The following is a 20201-nucleotide window of genomic DNA, read 5'->3' on the forward strand; positions in this document are numbered from 1 at the left end:
AATTTTTGGTGTTTATATGGATCTATTCAGAAATTACTTAATATCTTTTTTATTGTAGTTGGCATAATTAAAAATACCACACTATGTCCAAGAATTAGTGATCAGGAGCATTTAAATCAACTTTGCAGGTAATTATGAACATTTACACAGAATCACAGATTCTTCTTGTTAATCAGAAGTTACCTAGTTCATCAACTACCTTAACAGGAATCCTTCTATCTTTAAAGCCTCTTTCAACTCTGAATCTGTCATCATGTCATCTTTGACATTCAACCTCCACTTCAAGGCCTCTTATTGAAAGAGGAATACTCAAGCAACCCGGGTCACTTTGGGATAGTTCTAAAGATGACGAATTTTGCCTACCTCACTAGATCTTTCATCTGACATTCCTAGTTTTTCTTCTAAAGCTAATCACAACAAGGTTAAACTCTATATGACAGCCCTTTAAATATAATTTATTATCCTTACACTGTAGAGAGCATCAGATGTGAGTTAACTATTGTAATTCATACTCTTGTTTTAATTGATTTAAATATCTCAAAATGACTAGATTTCTATTTAAATCTAAATCAAATTTAGAGTATGATTTAGTCATCTTATGGACCAATTTTATATGAACATGAAAAGATCATTTCTTCCAGCATGTTGAGTTAATAAGCTAATTAAGATCCATCTTTGAATCTATAGTTGTGTCTTTTGGTACTGTTTTGTGATAGCTTTTCTTGAGAAGTTTTAAATCTCCATTAAATGAGGTATATTGAAAACTAAGCTCCACTACCTAAAAGGCGAAGTTTGAAATTCTATTTGATAGAAGTTGATGATCAATTCAATTATTTTCCACTGGTTTCATCTTGAATTTTGGAAAATGTTAAATGTTTACATGTAAATGTTGAAAAAATTAGTCTGCCCTGTCCTGCATTCTCCGCTTTCTCTGCTGTCCTCCAGGAAAATTCTGTCACCAAAGGAGTGCATTCAGTAAGTGGATTTATACTATCACATCTACCAAAAAAGATCAGTTTAAATTTGAATAGTGTTGGGGGAGAATCAGGAATTTGCTTCATATAGTACATAAATATCTCTTGCTTTAGAGGTGAATTAACTGTTGATTGTTTAGCTAATCAACTGGAAGAAGTAATAATTCATTGGAGTTGAGTTGGGTAAAAAGACTAATGTCATCATTGAATATCAGGCTTCTGTATTCTGTTGTATAATAGTGAGCTTGCTCTTACATTGTCAACTTAGTCTTTACTGATAAGCTGCCTATATTTTTAAAGGTGAATTACTTCTACAGCTCATGGTGTATTTTATAAGCAATTATTTTTAAATACATCACTGTAGATGTAACTGGAATTTTCCCTTAAATATTTTTGGTTTTTTTTGTTTTCATAGTTAACATAATTAAGAATATTTTCTGAGATTAGTTCTAGAACAGTGCAGCTAGAAAGAACTCTTTGTGACCTTACGTGCTAAAGTTAATTTCTACTAACAGTCCTTTAATTCATGTTTAACTATGTTAGTGTTTTGTGGGGCTGAGTTCTAAATAAACCTCATTACTGTGTATTTTGTATTTTTGTTGTATTTTCTTGTTAGCTGCTTGTGTTAAAGTTTCATTTCTCACTATTATTTTCTTTTTTCTGAAGTTACTGTTGATTTGCATTTTGCATTGGTTTTTGTAAATGTAAAATTATTTGAAAGTGGCATTTATTCTTCCTGTTAGACTGCTAAGTAAATGGTAAGGATGATTCAATATTTAGATACACTTGGCAAAATATGGAAATGCATATATGATACTTTGTAATTTTTCTCCTATTTCCATCAAAGGACCATTTTGTTTATTTTAGTTTATTATTACTAACTTAAATATTTTGGTTTTTGGAGGAAATATTTCTTTTAGGTTGTTCTTATTTCATGTATTCCCCCATTTTCATCCATTTTGTTTCATTCATTTTGTCACCTTAACCATATTAAGCTTTAAAAATGATAATACACATTAAAGAATGGACAAGGTTACATTTTTTAAATTGCTTTTTTTAAAAGAAAGAATTATTCTAAATTTTAAATGAACAGCTATTTTGTTCTTTATTCACTTACATGTTAGATATAATTATGGCTTTGAACTTTGTTTAAGGATTGTGCTCTGACTGATTTGTTCTTGTGTGATGTCCATAATGTAAGCATTAGGAAGTAATAGAAATGCACAAGGACCAGTGAGAAAGAGAAAGAATTTGTAAGCATTTTTAACAAGAATAAAAGATGACAATCATGGCTAACCTATTTTTAAAGTTTTTAAGTGTTTAATGTTTTTTATTGTTATTGTTATTGTTGTTATTAGTCTGGGAAGAAAATAAACAGCAACCCTAACCCTCTGGTTCAAATATCAGTTGGACATAAGGCCCAAGAGAGTAAGGTAAGATAATGATATTTTCATTTAACATACTTTCTTAACCTTCAGTAAGCCTTTATTTCATGTCTATTATGTGACAGGCCCTGAGTATACTAAAAAAATATGAGATGGTCTTGTCCCTCAAAATAATGAAATTCTGATGGTAAGGATCTTCTCTATATATAGATAAGTATTGGGATAGGACTTCTCTGGTTATTTATTCAATGTGGAAACTCCTCATTGGGAAGAACTCCTTCTACCAAGGAAGATCTGGATTTTGCTGCAGCTGAGAGTCCCAGACAGTTGTCCTGAAGCACTGAGTTAAGAGATCTGCTCAAAGTCACACAGAGAGTATGTGTTAAAGCGGGAATTTTAATCCAGAGCTTCCTGATTTCTGAGACTGATCTTTATCCACTCTGCTGCTGTGCTTCCTTAGATCTAAAAATGAATACAAAAGTGTTTACACCAAAAAATGACTTGAGTTAGTCACTGGGGGAAACAGGGCTAGTTTCTAGTAGGTGATTGTGCTTGATCTAACTTGAAGGAAGCTGTAGTTCCACAAAATCTACCTGAAGAAAGAGCATGTTTCAGGCTGGTGTGTATGGGAACAACAAGTAAGCTGGTTTGGCTGTGATATACAGTGGGAAAATAGTGATGGGGCTGTATAATCTGCCCTGAAAGGCAGTCTGGAAGCAGACTACAATGGGTTTTAAAGGCCAGGATGAAGAGTTTGTTAATTATCTAAAGACTATTTGAAGTTTTTCCCTAATTGCTGCTAGCATTAGGGATAAATTGCCATATTACAAGTGGATAGTCTTCAAGTATCAAGACAGTATAGAAGTTAGGCTGCTATTTAATATAGTGACAAATGTGGTATCCCCCCCCCATCCTAATCACAAATTAAGATATAAACTCATAAGTAAATATGGCATTGTACTTTTAAAAAGTGGAATCAAATGATCACTAAACTATATTTGCATTTTTTTAAGGTTTCTTGCAAGGCAGTGGGGTTAAGTGGTTTGCCCAAGGCCACACAGCTAGGTAATTATTAGGTGTCTGAGGCTGGATTTGAACTTGGTTGCTCCTGACTCCAAGGCTGGTGCTCTATCCACTGTGCTGGCTAGCCACCCCTATATTTGCATATTTTAAAAGAAAAATAGTACTGATATTCATCATTTGTAATTATCTGGAAAGGAACTATATTTATTATGGTGTTTTAATAGTCATAGTAACGATTGTAAAATCATATTGACTGATCTTTTTTATTGTATAGAATTCACTAATTTATATTGATCTCCTGCATGTACTGAGTGCTTTGCAATCAGCAGAAGAAGGTCTAAGCATAGATAATTGATGTTAAACAAATAGTCATGCCTCTTATAGAAGCCAGTTAAGAACCTTTGGAAAGACACTTAACCATTTAACATTAAAGAAATGACTTCCTCACTTGTAAAAAATATTTGTAGCAGCCCTGTTTGTGGTGGCAAACAATTGGAAATTGAGTAGTTGTCCATCAGTTGGGGAATGGCTTAATAAACTGTGGTATATATATATATGTGGTGGACCACTATTGTTCTTTTAGAACCCAGGAGAGGTATGGGAATTCAGGGAAACCTGGAAGGATTTGCATGAACTGCTGAGTAAGATGAGCAGAACCAGAAGAACATTGTATACTCTAACAGCTACATGGGGGGGGGGGGTGATAATCAACCTTTGATGGACTTGCTCATTCCATCAGTACAACAATCAGGCACAATTTGGGGGGGGGGGATCTGTGATGGTGAGTACCATCTGTTTCCAGCAAAAAAATTGTAGAGTTTAAACAAAGACCAAAGATTATTACCTTTAATTAAAAAAAACACAAAAAAATCTCATTGTGTAATTTTTCTATTACACTTTACTTTTTTTTTCTTAAGGATATGATTTCTCTCTTATCACATTCAATTTAGATCAGTGTATACCATGGAAACAATGTAATGATTAACCAACTGCCTTCTGAGGGGAGTGGGGTGAGGGAAGCAAGATTAGGGGGAAAATTACAAAATTCAAAATAAAGAAATTAATTAAAAGGAAGAAAAATAAATGACTTCCATGATGTCCTAAAATAGTTCGGACTATCTTTCTATTGCATCTTCTTAATTTCAATTACAAAACGTTGAAAATTTAACATTTAATTTTTTTTCAAGTTCAGTAATGAAAAAATAATTTTAAACATTATATAATTGTGTGGCTACTCCTTTCAGATTCGATATAAGACCAATGAACCTGTCTGGGAAGAGCACTTCACTTTCTTCATTCACAATCCCAAGCGACAGGACCTTGAAATTGAGGTATTTTGTTTACTTCTCATCCCCACCCCACCTCCCACTCCAACTCACTACTGAATTGTGTAATCATAAGACCAGTGGGGAAGCGGAAGGATGGCTAGGCAATTGACTCTTGGTTCCTGAAATCTATCTGCTGACCTATATCTCCCAATTATATATTTAAAGAAAGGTAGTAGGTTTCTACTTGAAATTAATTCTCATCACACATTCCAAATCTTAGTTAGCTTTTACTAGAAAATTTTTGTTTTCTAATTCCTTTTCTCCCCTCTCCATTTCCCACTCACTTTATGTGCATATCATGAGAGAACAGAGAATAATTAGCCATCTTTCTGAATGTAGTGATCTCTGAAATGTCTGAATACCCTCCTGCAGCATCTTTCAGTTAGGCTTCTTCAACCTCTTCTTAAATGATTTATTTATCTACCTTTTATTCTTTTAAGATTTTGAGTTGTCCACAAAGCAGTGGAGCTCTAAATTCCATACATTAATTTCCTTACAGGTCCAAAATACTTAAGTAATTTTTAAAAAACCATATTGTGATTTGTGATGGTACCATCACAAACTATTGCTGAATGTAGGAACACATTTATAATTCCCACTGCTGGGGAAACCAAGGCTGTGGAATGGCTTGAGCTTAGGAGTACTGCAGTGGACTAAGCTGATACGGTGTCCTCATTTAACCAGGTGTCAACATAATAAGTCTGTGAGAACACAGGGCCACCTTGCTGCCTTGAGACGAGTACTGACAGTCATTGGACTTAGAACCTTGAGAGATCAGGGTAGTTCAGATGGGAGGAAACTTCTGTTTCATTTATACAAATTGTAAAGTTCTAGATATAAATTTCGTGACTTGTAAAGCAAAAAGGTTTTCCTACTACAAGTGTATATTTATTATTTTATTTTATTCAAGTTTGAATATTATAATTAGTCTTTTTTTCTGACCTCCAATAGATTTGGATAATCTGCCATCTCCAAGCATAAGAGTCACTTGATGCCATAAAAGAGGTTATGGTCCTCAGTATAGACAGAATGTATTTGTAGGACATATTAGTTGCCTGAAAGTAAGAGATGCTGATTTATCTCTAAATAAAGATCTTCTGCAATGCACTAATCAATTATGAAAGGGCATGCCTACTTAAAATCAGTTTTGTCAGAACTGTCTTTTTCTTCATTTTACCTTTATAAGTATTTTTCCCTCCCCCCCCTTCAAAAACTAGATTATGAAACTATATCCTACTTTTTTTTTTATTTCCTGTAGGTCAAGGATGAACAGCATCAGTGTTCCTTGGGGAATCTGAAGATTCCTCTTAGCCAGCTGCTGGCAAGTGATGACTTGACTTTGAATCAACGGTTCCAACTCAGCAATTCTGGTCCAAACAGCACTATAAAAATGAAGATTGCTCTCAGGGTATTTATATCTTTGGAAATCAAAATAGTAATAGAATAGGAACTTTAAAGAGTTGCTGTATGAATTTTTTTTCATTCAAATACATTAGGCCAGTTCATATTTACAGAAAATTTTTGTAGATGGTTTGAACAACTTGAACAAATATGGTTTGTATTTACACATTAGGTGATAATTGAACATCAGTCAATATTTATTAAGTACTTCCTATATTTTAGGAACTGTCATAGGTGCTAGAGCTACAGAGGCAAAAATGAAGTAATCCCTATTCTTAAGGAACTTATATTCTGTCAAAAGAGAAAGTGTGTGCATGTATGTGTGTAATGTATACATAATGAATATATATTCATGATAAATACAAGATGAACCTAAAGTAATTAAATACAATGTGTGAGCCAGTACATTAGCAATTGAAGGAATGGGGAAAGATATTTTTAAAAGGTGATCCTTGAGCTGTGACTTGAAGAAAGTTAGGTATTCTTTGAGATAGAGGGGAAAGAAGGAAAAATCTTTTCCAAATAAGAGATTCTAGCTATAGGGGATGGTCAGTACAAAGTCAACAAGATGAGATCTAGAATGCCATGTATGCGGACCAAGAAAAAAGTCTTTGGTAACTGTATAGATTATAGATTGGAGTTGTAGGAGACTTGTGGCAAGAAGGCCATTGAATTCTCCGAGGGTGAGACGATGAAAGGTTATAGAAGTAGAGAGAAGAGATAGAAATGGCAAGGCTTAGCAATTGATTGGCTTTGTGATGTGAAGAATCAAGGATAACATTGAGGTAGTGAGCATGAGAGACTAGAACAAAGGTGGTGTCCTCATAAGCAGGAAGGTAGAAGGAAAGAGTGTAATGAACTCTTATTTTGGACATGTTGAACTTTGAGATATATTTTATATATGTTTATGTATATATATATTATATATGAAAGGTAGAGTCTACCTTTCTAAGAGTTTTCATTCAAGTAGAAGATATTAGATTAAATTTCAACAAAATGGCACAATGCTTGAAGATTCATTGAAGAAGAGTCACAAGTCAGGGGTTATTCTAGATGATAATTTTGCAAAGGTTTTCTGAAGTTTATTAACAATATATCTGCAAATACCAGGAGACTGGTATGTTGCTAAGTTTTGGAAAGAAAGTCATGTAAATGTTGCATGTTTAGATAGGAGCCAAGTTGAATTAGTTTTCTGCATTCTACATAGCTAGAGAAGATTTTCAAAGAGAGGGGCTGTTTATTGATTTATTTATTGTTAGAAAGAAGAAAAAAGAACATATTGAGCATAAATTATTGAGAATGATGTGGAAGTGATGGAATCAAAGAAAGGAAATTGTTTAAGAGGGAAAAAATGGAGAAAGGAAAATGTTTGGGTTAAACTTGAAAAAAAGTTTTGCAAGAAAGAATGAGAAGAAGCTATACTGAATCCAAAAAAATGATAATCAGCATATTCTTTTTTATTTTAAATGAGGAGAAATGAAATGGAGGAAATTATGGGGTTAAAGTAAAGAACAGAATTTTATGTTCTGTTCTATTAACTTCTTAGGGTTAGGGTTAGGGTTAATAATGCATTAGCAGATAGTGTGGTGAAAGGAAAATTGCAAGGAAAATGAAAGATTAAACATAGAATTAAACTGAACCTTGGCTATGAAGAGTAGTAGATTCAAGGTGCGGCTAGGTGGTGCAGTGGATAAAGCACTGGCCCTGGAGTCAGGAGTACCTGGGTTCAAATCCGGTCTCAGGCACTTAATAATGACCTAGCTGTGTGTCCTTGGGCAAGCCACTTAACCCCATTTGCCTTGCAAAAACCTAAAAAAAAAAAATAAAAGTAGTAGATTCAGGATAAATTACTAAAAGGGGAAAAAAAAGCAGAATTTGACAGTGAATTGCAATTATAGATCAAAAATTGTTAATAGTCATTTGAATTTGCATCAGTCCCTTAGCTTTACATCTATAGATATCAGTAATAGTACTTCACTCTCCTTTTCCCTTAACACAAAGATTTAATTTTGGGGGGTTTGGTTTTTATTTATTTTTTTTGCAAGGCAGTAGGGTTAAGTGACTTGTCCAAGGTCACATAGCTGGGCAATTATTGTGTCTGAGGTCGGATTTGAACTCAGGTCCTCCTGACTCCAGAGCCGGTGATCTATCCACTGTGCAACCTAGCTGCCCCAAGAGTTAAATTCAAAGAGATCATTTAAGACGGAGAATTTTAACCAAAAGAATATTTAAAAATTGGGAATTAGAAAATTATTATATTAGAACAAATATAAGTAATATATAAGAATATATAGTAGAAATTAGAAAGTTACTGTATTAGGACAAAAATGTTTTGTTCTAATACAGTAACTTTCTAACTAACTTATTATGACTTACTAACTTAGCAAAATAGATAGTAGAGGCAGTTAAGTGATGCAGTGGATAGACCACTGAACTTAGAATGAAAAGACCTGAATTCAAATGTTTGAGTCCAGGCACTTAAAATATCTTTGACCTTGGGAAAGTCACTTAACCAGACTTAATTAATGCCTATTGCAAAAGGGATAATCTAGTAATTTTTTTTGCGGGGGGGGGGGGTTGTAATGCAATGGGATTAAGTGACCAAGGTCACACAGCTAGGTAATTATTAAGTGTCTGAGACCAGATTTGAACTCAGAATTTAGTAACTGTTTTAAAAAAAATGTCTTCTATCAAACTTTTAAACACCATACTTTAAATAGATGGTCACAAATGTCACTCTTTTCTTCATCTTATTTGTTTCTTTTGAAACAGTCCTACTGTCATACAAGTTTAAACCCTTATAATTTCCAACCTTTTTTTTCCACTCTCCTTCAATCCCCAAATCTATGGAATTGATAAGTCTTACTGATTATACCTTGACAATCTATTTCATCTCTCCACTGACTCACTTCCCACCCTTGTTGATGTTCCCATCACCTGTTTGGACACTTGCAACAGCTTCATAATTACTCAATCTTCTTGCTTCCATTCTCCCCCCCCCTTCTCTAGACAGTCCTTTATACACTTGCCCAAGTATTCTTCCTGATTTTTGACCATACTACAGTCCTCAATGTCGGTTGTCTCTAGGATGAAATACAAAATTTTCTATTCACTATTTAAACCACTTCACTATGTTTCTTATCTACCTATCCTGTTTTATTTTGTGTTACTTTTCCTCATGTTTTCTGTGTCCTATCCATTCTTGCTGCCTTTGTATATCTTTATATCTCCCTGCTCAGAGCCTTTGCATAGACTGTTCACTTTAACAGCAATGTACTTCCTTCCTAACTCTGCATCTTAAAAGCTTTTAGTCTTTTAAAACTTAGGTTCTACCTTCTACCTGGATCCTTGTTAGTGTTTTCCCCTCCCTGACATGATTTTGTTTACTTTGGAATATTTGTTTCTGTCCATATTGCATCCCCTCCATGTAAAATAAATTCTTTGAGGTCTGGGCCTCATGTTTTTTTGTTTTTATATCCCAGTGCTAAGATCAGTGCCTAGCACATGCAAGGCCTTGCATAAAAGTTTGTGGAATCATTGGAATGTTCCCTCTTTGACATTCTGTTTTATCTCTTTCCTTAGGTGTTGTATCTGGAAAAACAAGAAAGGTCTCCAGATCACCAACATTCAGCCCAAGTAAAAAGACCCTCTGTTTCCAAAGAAGGAAGGAAAACATCTGTCAAATCTCCCATCACTGCACCTGTATCTTCTGATTCCAGCAAAGTGGTCTCAGCATCTTCAGGACCTGACGGTGTAAGAAAGACTGACCCGGATGAAAAGAGTCAGCCTTCTAATGCTAGTCCTCAGTGGCCATCCGACCTCAGCCAAAGTTCCTCCAGTCTCCACACCTCCAATGTTACCTCTTCCCCAAGCCGCCTTTCCATCAAGGAGCCCACCCCCAGCATAGCTTCAGACATCTCACTGCCTATTGCCACACAGGAGCTTCGACAGAGACTTCGGCAACTTGAAAAGTAGAGTCTTCAGTACTTTTTTTTCTTAACTGTCATGCAGCTTTTGAAATTCATGGAGAGAATATTGCAAAATAGGCATAAAACCAAGTCTCATTTTGATTGTCTTTGAGAGGGAAAAGTCAACTGAAGCTGGTTTTAAGAACTCAAAATTTTCATTAGATGACATGAAATGATTGTGATTTTTCAGAGGCATTAAAGTTAACGTTTCCTAAGTATTAAATAATTAGGTCATTGGAAAATATGGAAAAGAATAGAGTAGGTTTCAGGAATAGGAAGGAAGAGATGGAAATAGAGGGCTGGCAGGGGTACCAACTAATGAGAATGAGTTAAAGTACTGTGATAGCTAACTACAAGTCACTAAGAAAATCTGAGAAGCTGGGATGCAAATTTGTATTATGGGGATGTGAAAGATTTTGTTGTGCAGTACTTTTCCTTCCTTAAATGTTCAATGACTCATTTATTTTTGTTTGATAATATCTTGTTTTAAAGGCTATAATTAATAAATGTTATTAATATTTTATTTAGATAGGCAGCAAAAGTAATCTACTTATCATAAGCATAAAGTATCTGACCTTTTCTTCTCAGTGTAAGGAATTAAAGTTGATTTTTTGAAAGTTTTCTTCACAGAATTATAAATTAGCCTGTTTAACATCAGAATTACAAGAAAAAAGGGAGAAGTAAGGAATACTTTCTAATTAAATGGTAACAGAAATCATTTAACTTGTGTTTTGAAAAGAGTCCTTGCTCCAGAAGCTCTTTTGAGGTACCTGCTCCTTTGCAGGCAATAGTGATCTCAGCCTTACCAAATCCTTCCTTTGTTTCAGGTTTATACTATGAATTAGATTTTTTCAACAACTGATCATGGGGTATGAGTTAATTGCAATTATCATCTACCTTCTTCTTGTGACATCCCCCATGACAGTTTCTCTATTAAATGGATCTTATTTCAAAATGTTTCAGTGGTAACTAGTTTATGTCTTTAGAGTGTTGTATAAATACCATGATGTCTTAATTTGAAGTTTATTTTTAAGTAAAAAAAACTGACAAATTTTGAGCAGGAGAGGTAATGCATATATAATATTCAAGTCATGCTCTCAAAACTTGCCTAATACTTTATCTTTGTACATATTTCCATATTATGTTTTTAGTTAGTCTCTTAATGACTCTTAGGATAGATATACTTCTTAATAGCTTGTATGTATGTATGTCATCTTTTCACCAAATGAAAATGATTGTGAATAGTGTATATATCTAGAATTTTGAGTTTTATGTGAAATGTTGCGTGGTAATAACTAATTTCTCTGCTTTTTTTTTTTCTCTTATAGTGGAACCACATTAGGACAATCTCCCCTGGGGCAGATTCAGTTGACAATACGTCACAGTTCACAAAGAAACAAACTTATTGTGGTTGTGCATTCCTGTAGGTGAGCATTATATATATATCCCAGTCCATGTCTATAAGACTTTTTAAATTTTGTTTTTATTAACTTAAACAGGTTATGAAACAATTAAAATACATAGACTAGATAATTCATTATTGTATTTGAATAGGTTAACTAAATTTTATTTTTTATTTTCAGAATCATTCAAATTAGTACATAGGAAATTCTGTCTTTTAACTTTACAATATAACATTACTATTAGTATTAATTTTCCATATATTTCAAGATGCCTAAATAAGATATATAAAATCCACTTCAAATAGCACTTGTAAAAATACCTTGTTCCCCTTAAGTATAGAGATAAGAGGGTTCAGTAAATATACTGATTTTTTTGGTAGAAGGCTTCTTCTCTTATTTAGTGTTACTTATATTCACTTTATAAAAGAAACATGGTAAGGATAAAGGAGGGAGATGGGTTCATTAATATAAAGTTGTAAATTTTCTAGGCATAGGAAATTATATGAAGAAGAAATAATGATAGGGGCGGCTAGGTGGTGCAGTAGATAAAGCACCGGCCCTGAAGTCAGGAGCACCTGGGTTCAAATCCGGTCTCAGACACTTAATAATTACCTAGCCGTGTGGCCTTGGGCAAGCCACTTAACCCCATTTGCCTTGCAAAAAAAAAAACCCAAAAAATAATGATATAAGAGGGTGACCGAAGGAAATAAGGAAAACCTTTGCCTACTGAGGTAAAAGAGTCATAGGGAGATAATGAAAGCAGTGAATAAATATATCAATCTGTAGATATTTATCAGGCAGAAAAGTCTCAAAACCAGAAGTTGTTTGAATTTGATAAACATTAAGAAGTCAAAAAAATTATAACATTGGCTCTATGACTGAGACTTGATAAATGAGTAATTAATGAAGTTCAGGCTTAAAATGAGCAAGATTTAAAGATTTTTACTAGATGGATCAGTTTGAATCCAGATATTTATTGATATACATGTAATATGTTCTTGGCAATGTGCCACATAGCTTTTTTGGGACCTAGAATTTCTTTTTGAGAAAATTATCTAATATGTAGTGTTTTTTGTTTTGAATTACAGAAATCTCATTGCCTTTTCTGAGGATGGCTCTGATCCATATGTTCGAATGTATTTACTTCCAGACAAGAGAAGATCAGGAAGAAGAAAAACACATGTATCAAAGAAAACATTAAATCCAGTATTTGATCAAAGGTATGTTCTTATTATTTTGCTTCTCCTAATAATAACTTGCATTTACAAAACCTTTTTCATGCAATATCCCTGTAAGATTGAGAAGTTGGATCCCATTTTTATAGCTGAAGACATTGGTTATTTACATAAGATCGCCCAGTGAATGTTGGAGGAAGAACACAAACTTATGTCTTTTTTTCTATTACTTTTTTTTATTTTTTCAATTACATGCAAAGGTAGGTTTTAACATTCATTTGCAAATTTATGAGTTGCACATTTTTCTATTACCCTCCCTTTCCCAAAGGGAAAGAAAAAAAACATAAAAGTTTTAAGAAATGAACATAGTAGGCTTTGCTCTGCATTTAAACTCCATATTTATGTGGATGATGTTGTACCTAGCAGGTCTCTCAAGATTATCCTTGATCACTGAACTGCTGAGAGGAATTTCATTCATCATAGTTTATCATCTCAATATTGCTGTTAATGTGTAAAATGTTTTTTTGGTTCTGTTCATTTCACTCAGCATCAGTTCATGCAAGTCTTTCTTTCCGTGCTTCGCTAAAGTCTGACCACTCATTTATTTTTTTATTAATTTTTGAAAATATTTTAATAATTAGTTTAATATAATTGGGTTTTTTGTAATTCATTTTTTTAATTTTAGAAAGGTTTTAATTATTTTGAGTTTTACAATTTTTCCTCCAATCTTGCTTCCCTCCCCCTCACCTCCCACAGAAGGAAGTTTGCTAGTCTTTACATAATTCCCATGCTATGCATTGATCTAAGTTGAATGTGATGAGAGAGAAATCATATCCTTCAGAAAGAAAGAGTTTGAGATACAGCATAATTACATAATAAGACAACTTTTTTTAAATTAAAGGTAATAGTCCTTGGTCTTTGTTCAGACTCCACAATTCTTTCTCAGGATACAGATAGCATTCTCTAATCATGGATATCCCAAAACTGTGCCTGATTGTTGCCCTGTTAGTATGAGCAAGTCCATTAAGTTTGATCATCACTCCCATGTTGCTGTTAGGGTTTACAATGTTCTTCTTTTTCTGCTCATCTCGCTCAGCATCAGTTCATGTAAATCCTTCCAGACTTCCCTGAATTTCCATCCCTCCTGGTTTCTAATAGAACAATAATAGTGTTCCATCACATACATTTACCACAGTTTGATGACTGATGCTTTATAATATAATTTTAGATCTGGTAGGGCTAAGGCCCCTTCTTTTGCACTTTTTTCATTAAATCCCTGGAGATTCCCAACTTTTTATTTCTCTATATGAATTTACTTATAACTTTTTTCATTAAAGTAATTTTTGGAATTTTGATTGGCAGGGCACTAAACAGGTAGTTTAGTTTTGGTAGAATTGTCATTTTTATTATATTAGCTTGACCTATCCATGAGCAGTTGATGTTTGTCCAGTTATTTAAATCTGATTTTATTTGTGTGAGAAGTGTTTTGTAATTGTTTTCAAAGAGTTTATGAATTTTCCTTGTCAGGTAGACTCCCAGGTATTTTATATTGTTTGAGGGTTACTTTGAATGGGATTTCTCTTTGTAGCTCTTACTGCTGCTGCATCTTGCTAGTCATATATCGAAATGTTGAGAATTTATGAGAGTTCATTTTATATCTTGAGACTTCACTCAAGTTACAGATTATTTCTAGTAGTTTTTTAGATGATTTTTTGGGATTCTCTAAGTATACCATCATGTCATCTGCAAAGAGTGAGAGTTTTGTCTCTTCTTTCCCAATTCTAATTCCTTTGATTTCTTTTTCTTCTCTTACTGCTGAAGCTAACATTTATAATATGATATTGAATAGTAGTTGTGATAATGGGCATCCTTGTTCCCTGATCTTATTTAACCTATTTAACCTATCCCCATTGCATATAATGCTTGTTGATGATTTCAGTTAAATACTGTTTATTATTCTAAGGAACAATCCATTTATTCCTGTGCTCCCTAATGTTTTTAGTAGGAATGGGTGCTGTGGTTTTGTCAAAAGCTTTTTCAGCATCTATTGTTTTAATTATATGATTCTGATAGGTTTGTTATTGATATAATTAATTATGCTAACAATTTTCCTAATATTGAACCAGCCTTGCATTCCTGGCATCAGTCCTACTTGGCCATAATGTATTATTCTAGTGATAATTTGTTGTAGTCGTTTTGCTAAGATTTTATTTAAGATTTTTGCATCTATATTCATCAGGGAGATAGATCTATAATTTTCTTTCTCTGTTTTAACTCTTCCTGGTTTAGGTATCAGCATCATATTGGTGTCATAGAAAGAGTTAAGCAGGTTCCATCTTCATCTATTTTTCCAGAAAGGTTATATAGAATTGGAACCAGTTGTTCCTTAAATGTTTGATAGAATTCACTTGTGAATACATCTGGCCCTAGATTTTTTCTTAGGGATTTGAATTTCTTTTTTCTAAGTTAGGGTTATTTAGGTGTTTAATTTCCTCTTCATTTAGATTATCAAATTTATTGGCATAGAGTTGGGCAAAATAATTCTGAATTGTTTATTTTAATTTCCTCCTCGTTGGTGGTGAGTTCACCTTTTTTTGTTGATGATACTAGTAATTTTGTTTTCTTTTTTTTTAATTCAAATTGACCAGAGGTTTATCAATTTTATTGTTTTATTCATAAAACCAGTTCTTGGTTTTATTTATTAGTTCAATGGTTTTCTTGCTTTTGGTTTTATTAATTTCTCCTTTTAATTTTTAGAATTTCTCATTTGGGGTGTTTTAATTTGTTTTCTTTAATTTTTTTAGTTGCATATTTAGTTCATTGATTTCTTTTTTCTCTAATTTATTCATGTACACATTTAAAGATGTAATATATCCCCTGACTGCTGCCTTGAGTGTATCCCATAGGTTTTGGTATGTTGTTTCATTATTGTCATTATCTAGGATAAAATAATTAATTCTTTCTATAATTTGTTTGTTTAATCCACTCATTCTTTAAAATGAGGCTATTCAGTTTCCAATTAGTTTTGGTTCTATATCTCCCTGGTCCATTATTGCATACGATTTTTATTGTATTATCATGATAGCCATTCTTACAGGTGTAAGGTTGGTAACTCAGGATTCTTTTAATTTGCATTTCTCTAATTAATAATGATTAAGGGTAAAACAAAGATGCCCATTATCACCACTACCATTCAATAAAACTACTGGGTAAACTGGAAAATGGTATCACAAAAACTAGGCATAGACCCACATCTCACCACCTATACCAAAATAAAGTCAAAATGGATACAGGATTTAGACATAAAAGGCAAAACCATAGACCAATTAAAAGAACATGAAATACTCTGTCCAGTCTTTGGAGACAGGAGAAATTTATCATCAGGTGGGAACATTATAAATTGCCAAATGAATGATATTACCTATATTAAATTAAAAAGTTTCTTCTCAAATAAAACCAATCTTATAGCCAAAATTGGAAGGAATGCAAAAAGCTCAAAATAATTTTCATCGCTAGTGTTTTTATTAAAGGACTCTTGTTGAAAATATATAGAGGGGCTGCTAGGTGTTGGCAGTGGGTAGAGCACCAGCCCTGGAGTCAGGAGTACCTGAGTTTGAATCTGGCCTTAGACACTTATTAATAATTACCTAGCGGGTGGCTAGGTGGCACAATGGATAAGAGCACCAGCCCTGGAGTCAGGAGTACCTGAGTTCAAATCCTGCCTCAGACACTTAAAAATTACCTAGCTATGTGACCTTGGGCAAGCCACTTAACCCCTTGCCAAAAAAAAAAAAGAATATAGAGAACTGAATCAAATTTATATGGTTACAAGTCACTCCCCAATTGATAAATGGTTAATAGATATGAGCCAGTAATTTTCTGTTGAAGAAACTATAAACTATCTATACTCATATGAAAAAATGTTCCAAATCAGATTGGCTAAGATGAAAAAAGAAGAAAAATGATCAATGTCGGAGAGTATGTAGCAAACCCATGTCTAATGACTTCTCCAAGCAGTTCTTAGGGTTTCCTGGTATATTGTGATGGTACCACATTCATGTAAGGATGACTGAAATCTGTGTTGGGTGGTTGATAGCATGAGGTATAGTCTAGATTACTAGACTAAAAAGCTGGAGATTTGGCTTCTTATCCAGCCATTCCACAAGCTAGTGGTGTGACCTTGGCTTAATCTTTGAATCTCCATTTTTCTCATTTGTATGAGGAGAGGTATTTAAAATTGTAATTTAAGGGTTTACATCTTTACCCCCCACTGATTCCTCCCCCATCTTATATAAAACTAGATTGTGATCTATAGTTAAGATAGCTTTTTTATATTTACGTGAACATATATTTTTATATATGTATGTTGAGATATACCTGTCTACAGAGAGGTTTTTTAGATCTTTTACTTTATTGTTGGACTTCAGATTAATATAATTTTTATTGGTCTAATATTTGTATTTTTTAAACTACACATAATAACACCATAATAAACTATTACTCAGAAGGGAAATGCTGCAAATAATCATTCAGATCATGATAATAATCATAATTAACTTGATAGGAAGGTCAATTATTAAAAAATATTCAAATTTTTATTACTTTTATAATATAATTACTCTTATTGTAGTAATTCAGGAAGAAAATGAACATATATTATTTACACACACTCATATATATATACACACACACACACACACACACACGCACACACACACATACGTACATCTTATTTTAAACTCCCCTTAAGTGAAAAAAATTTGCATTGAAGATAGACATTTGGAGAAAGAAGCTATTAAAATGCATAATATGGTTTCATTTGTATAGTTTCATATTACTTCAAAAATTAGATTATGTTAACTTCTATTAATTTCCATCCATAATTTAGCCTTCTGATTTATATTCCTTTGAAATTCTTTTTTAAAAAACAATTTTAACATTTAAATGCTATTCTTATTGATTGCCTTTGACTTTGTTTATCCCATTACAGTATGTTTTGGAGACAATGTCCCTTCATGTAGAGTCCATTTCACTTTAGCATAAAATTACTTTTGAGCATGACAGGACTAGTACTTAAGAGTAGTAAAATCACTGAGAGAGAAATTATTAAGGTAACCTAGAATTTAGTGTTACATTGCATAATACTTCTTCCACAATGATAGCCCCTTGTCTGTAACAGAATTGTCCTGCCTCATATCACTCAGGAAGCCATGAACAGAACTTTTGTGTTATTTACATTGCCATGGCAACCCCTCATTTTTGTCTGCCAATTGAGACTAGAATTTCTATTTATGGACAATGAAGTAAAAATGCCTAGCTGTTAAATTAAGTTTTGTGGTTTAAAAAAAAAAGATAAAATTTGGAAAAGCAATTCAAGTTGAAATGTCAAAATTTAAGCTTTTTTGTTTTTTTTTTAATGGTAAAGTAAGGAAATGCAAGTAATACCTTTATGCCTTTTAGCTTTGATTTCAGTGTTTCATTACCAGAAGTGCAAAGGAGAACCCTGGATGTAGCTGTCAAGAACAGTGGTGGCTTCTTGTCCAAAGACAAAGGGCTTCTAGGCAAAGTAAGTTTTTGCAAATCAAAATTGTCAGGTGTTTCTTCTTTCTAAAAACCAAAGTCATCAAAAAGATCATTTAAATCCTGCCTTACCTCCTACTCAGTGAGGTCTCTGCATTAAGTCCTGATCTTCAGTTAGTTCTCTATGAGAAAGAATGGCCTAGACTACAGCATCATTCTGCAACCTCTGGAGGACTTATTAACAAAGTCGAGGCTCTGTAACTTGTCTCATTGATATTGTAAACTTGATGAAGTAGCAGAAGGGGTGCATGTCGTTTTTGATAGTAACTGAGTTAAAAGGATGAAGTTAGGAGAAGGTTGAAATTGACAGATTTCAAATTATATGTCTCATTGATGTAAAAGATTATATGAAGGAAAAGATAAAAAGAGAGACTTGGGTCATCTTGTAAACTTATGGGCATTATTCATGAATGACAATAGTCCTTGTACATCATATTAATTAATTAATTAATGACAATAGTCCTTATACATCATATTAATTAATTAATTAAGCCTAAAGTAGCTTAAAAATAGCACTAAGACTTTTGGAACACTTAATATATATAAACTGGTATTCAAGAATGTTGGTTGTGGAAAGAAACTAGAGGATTATAATTCCCAGGAGGAGAAAACAGGATAATGGGGGAAAAAGAATATTAACAGAAAGAAGAAAACTCTGGGCTTGGTAGGTTGAGGGAAAGATGTATGACAAAAGACATAATGAAAAACTGAATAGAGAATGAACCTCCCTAATTAGCAATAGTAATGAATGATTTACCCTTTGAATTACCATTTTTCTTTCAGTTGTTGGTATCTCTAGCCTCAGAGGATCTTGCCAAAGGCTGGACCCAGTGGTAAGTGGGATTTGATATGTTTGTTGATTTGGTACAGTTAACATAATTGACTCTAAATATATTTCAATAAATTTTTATGCATATTTTCAGGTATGACTTGACAGAAGATGGTACAAGACCACAGGCTGCAATATAGATCCTCTTTCAACATGAAGAATTTCTTGCATATTGTACTTAGCCAGTCTTTATACACTTTGAATGCATCATTTTCACAGATGTTTCAATATTATTTTTATAGTTTTATGTATTTAGTTATTACACACCCCAAAGGTTTTATAAATTTTAACACATTGACATTTTTTGCAGATTTAGCCAGTTTTATTGTTAAATTTCATATTTTAATTTACTCTAATATTTTGCCTATTATTTCAATGTGCAATAGAGTGGTAGAAAGATTTGTTAAATGGAAACATTTGTCATTTGTCTTTTAGAAAATGAATATATGATATGCTTTATTATTACTGCCTTGTTTTGTATATCACCAAGGCACACTATGCCATGTAAATAGACTTTTTTTTATAATCTCTTCATGCTGGTTTGAAGTCAGATGAAAATAGATCAAGGGGATATATATATATATATATATATATATATATATATATATATATATATACTTTGTGTTCATATTAAATTCTTATGACAGATAATCCTTTTATTTGACCTTTGCAGCAAAATGGTCTCAGTGACTTATTTTGGGGGTTTCTTTTTAAAAAAAGAAAACTAAAAAAGACTATTAAGATTAGTGTTTTTCTTGCCTATTGTGGCTAGTGAAAGAGTACAATATATAAACATTTTTACATTAAGTTCTATTGTTGAAAAGCCATGATGATTATTATTATAAGAAAAGTGTTTTAGGACTAAAAACTGTCAAAGTATTATATTTGAAGAGAAGGTTGTCATACTCCATAAATCACATGGGGCTTTCTTCCATAGAAATGAAGACATTTGCAATATAAATTTTGAATTTAATTTTAGTTGCCTGCTTATTGTAACTTATTCATGTAATCTAAAACATAGATATAAATTATCACTTAAAAGATTAGTAAAGCAACTTTCCATGTCAGAATTTAGTTATCAAAATTAGTACTCATAAATCATATTAATTTTCATTGTTTTAAGAGCCTATTTTAA

The 20201-nt window shown here is 32.8% G+C and overlaps 1 protein-coding gene across 4 annotated transcripts in view; it reads left to right on the top strand.

Annotated features, from left to right (window-relative positions):
• Positions 1–19689, top strand: part of ESYT2 (extended synaptotagmin 2) — a 113341-nt gene extending 93652 nt beyond the window's left edge. For all 4 annotated transcript variants that reach the window (XM_074193244.1, XM_074193245.1, XM_074193246.1 and 1 more), the window contains 9 exons: positions 2333–2407; positions 4627–4713; positions 5969–6118; positions 9694–10082; positions 11408–11506; positions 12571–12702; positions 18118–18223; positions 19021–19070; positions 19161–19689. In XM_074193244.1, coding sequence (XP_074049345.1) covers positions 2333–2407; positions 4627–4713; positions 5969–6118; positions 9694–10082; positions 11408–11506; positions 12571–12702; positions 18118–18223; positions 19021–19070; positions 19161–19206 — 1134 coding nt within the window. In that variant the 3' untranslated portion in view covers positions 19207–19689. The remainder of the gene's footprint in view (positions 1–2332; positions 2408–4626; positions 4714–5968; positions 6119–9693; positions 10083–11407; positions 11507–12570; positions 12703–18117; positions 18224–19020; positions 19071–19160) is intronic.
• The last annotated feature ends 512 nt before the right edge of the window (positions 19690–20201 follow it).

This window comes from Macrotis lagotis, chromosome 7 (assembly GCF_037893015.1).
Source record: "Macrotis lagotis isolate mMagLag1 chromosome 7, bilby.v1.9.chrom.fasta, whole genome shotgun sequence".
NCBI lineage: Eukaryota > Metazoa > Chordata > Mammalia > Peramelemorphia > Peramelidae > Macrotis > Macrotis lagotis.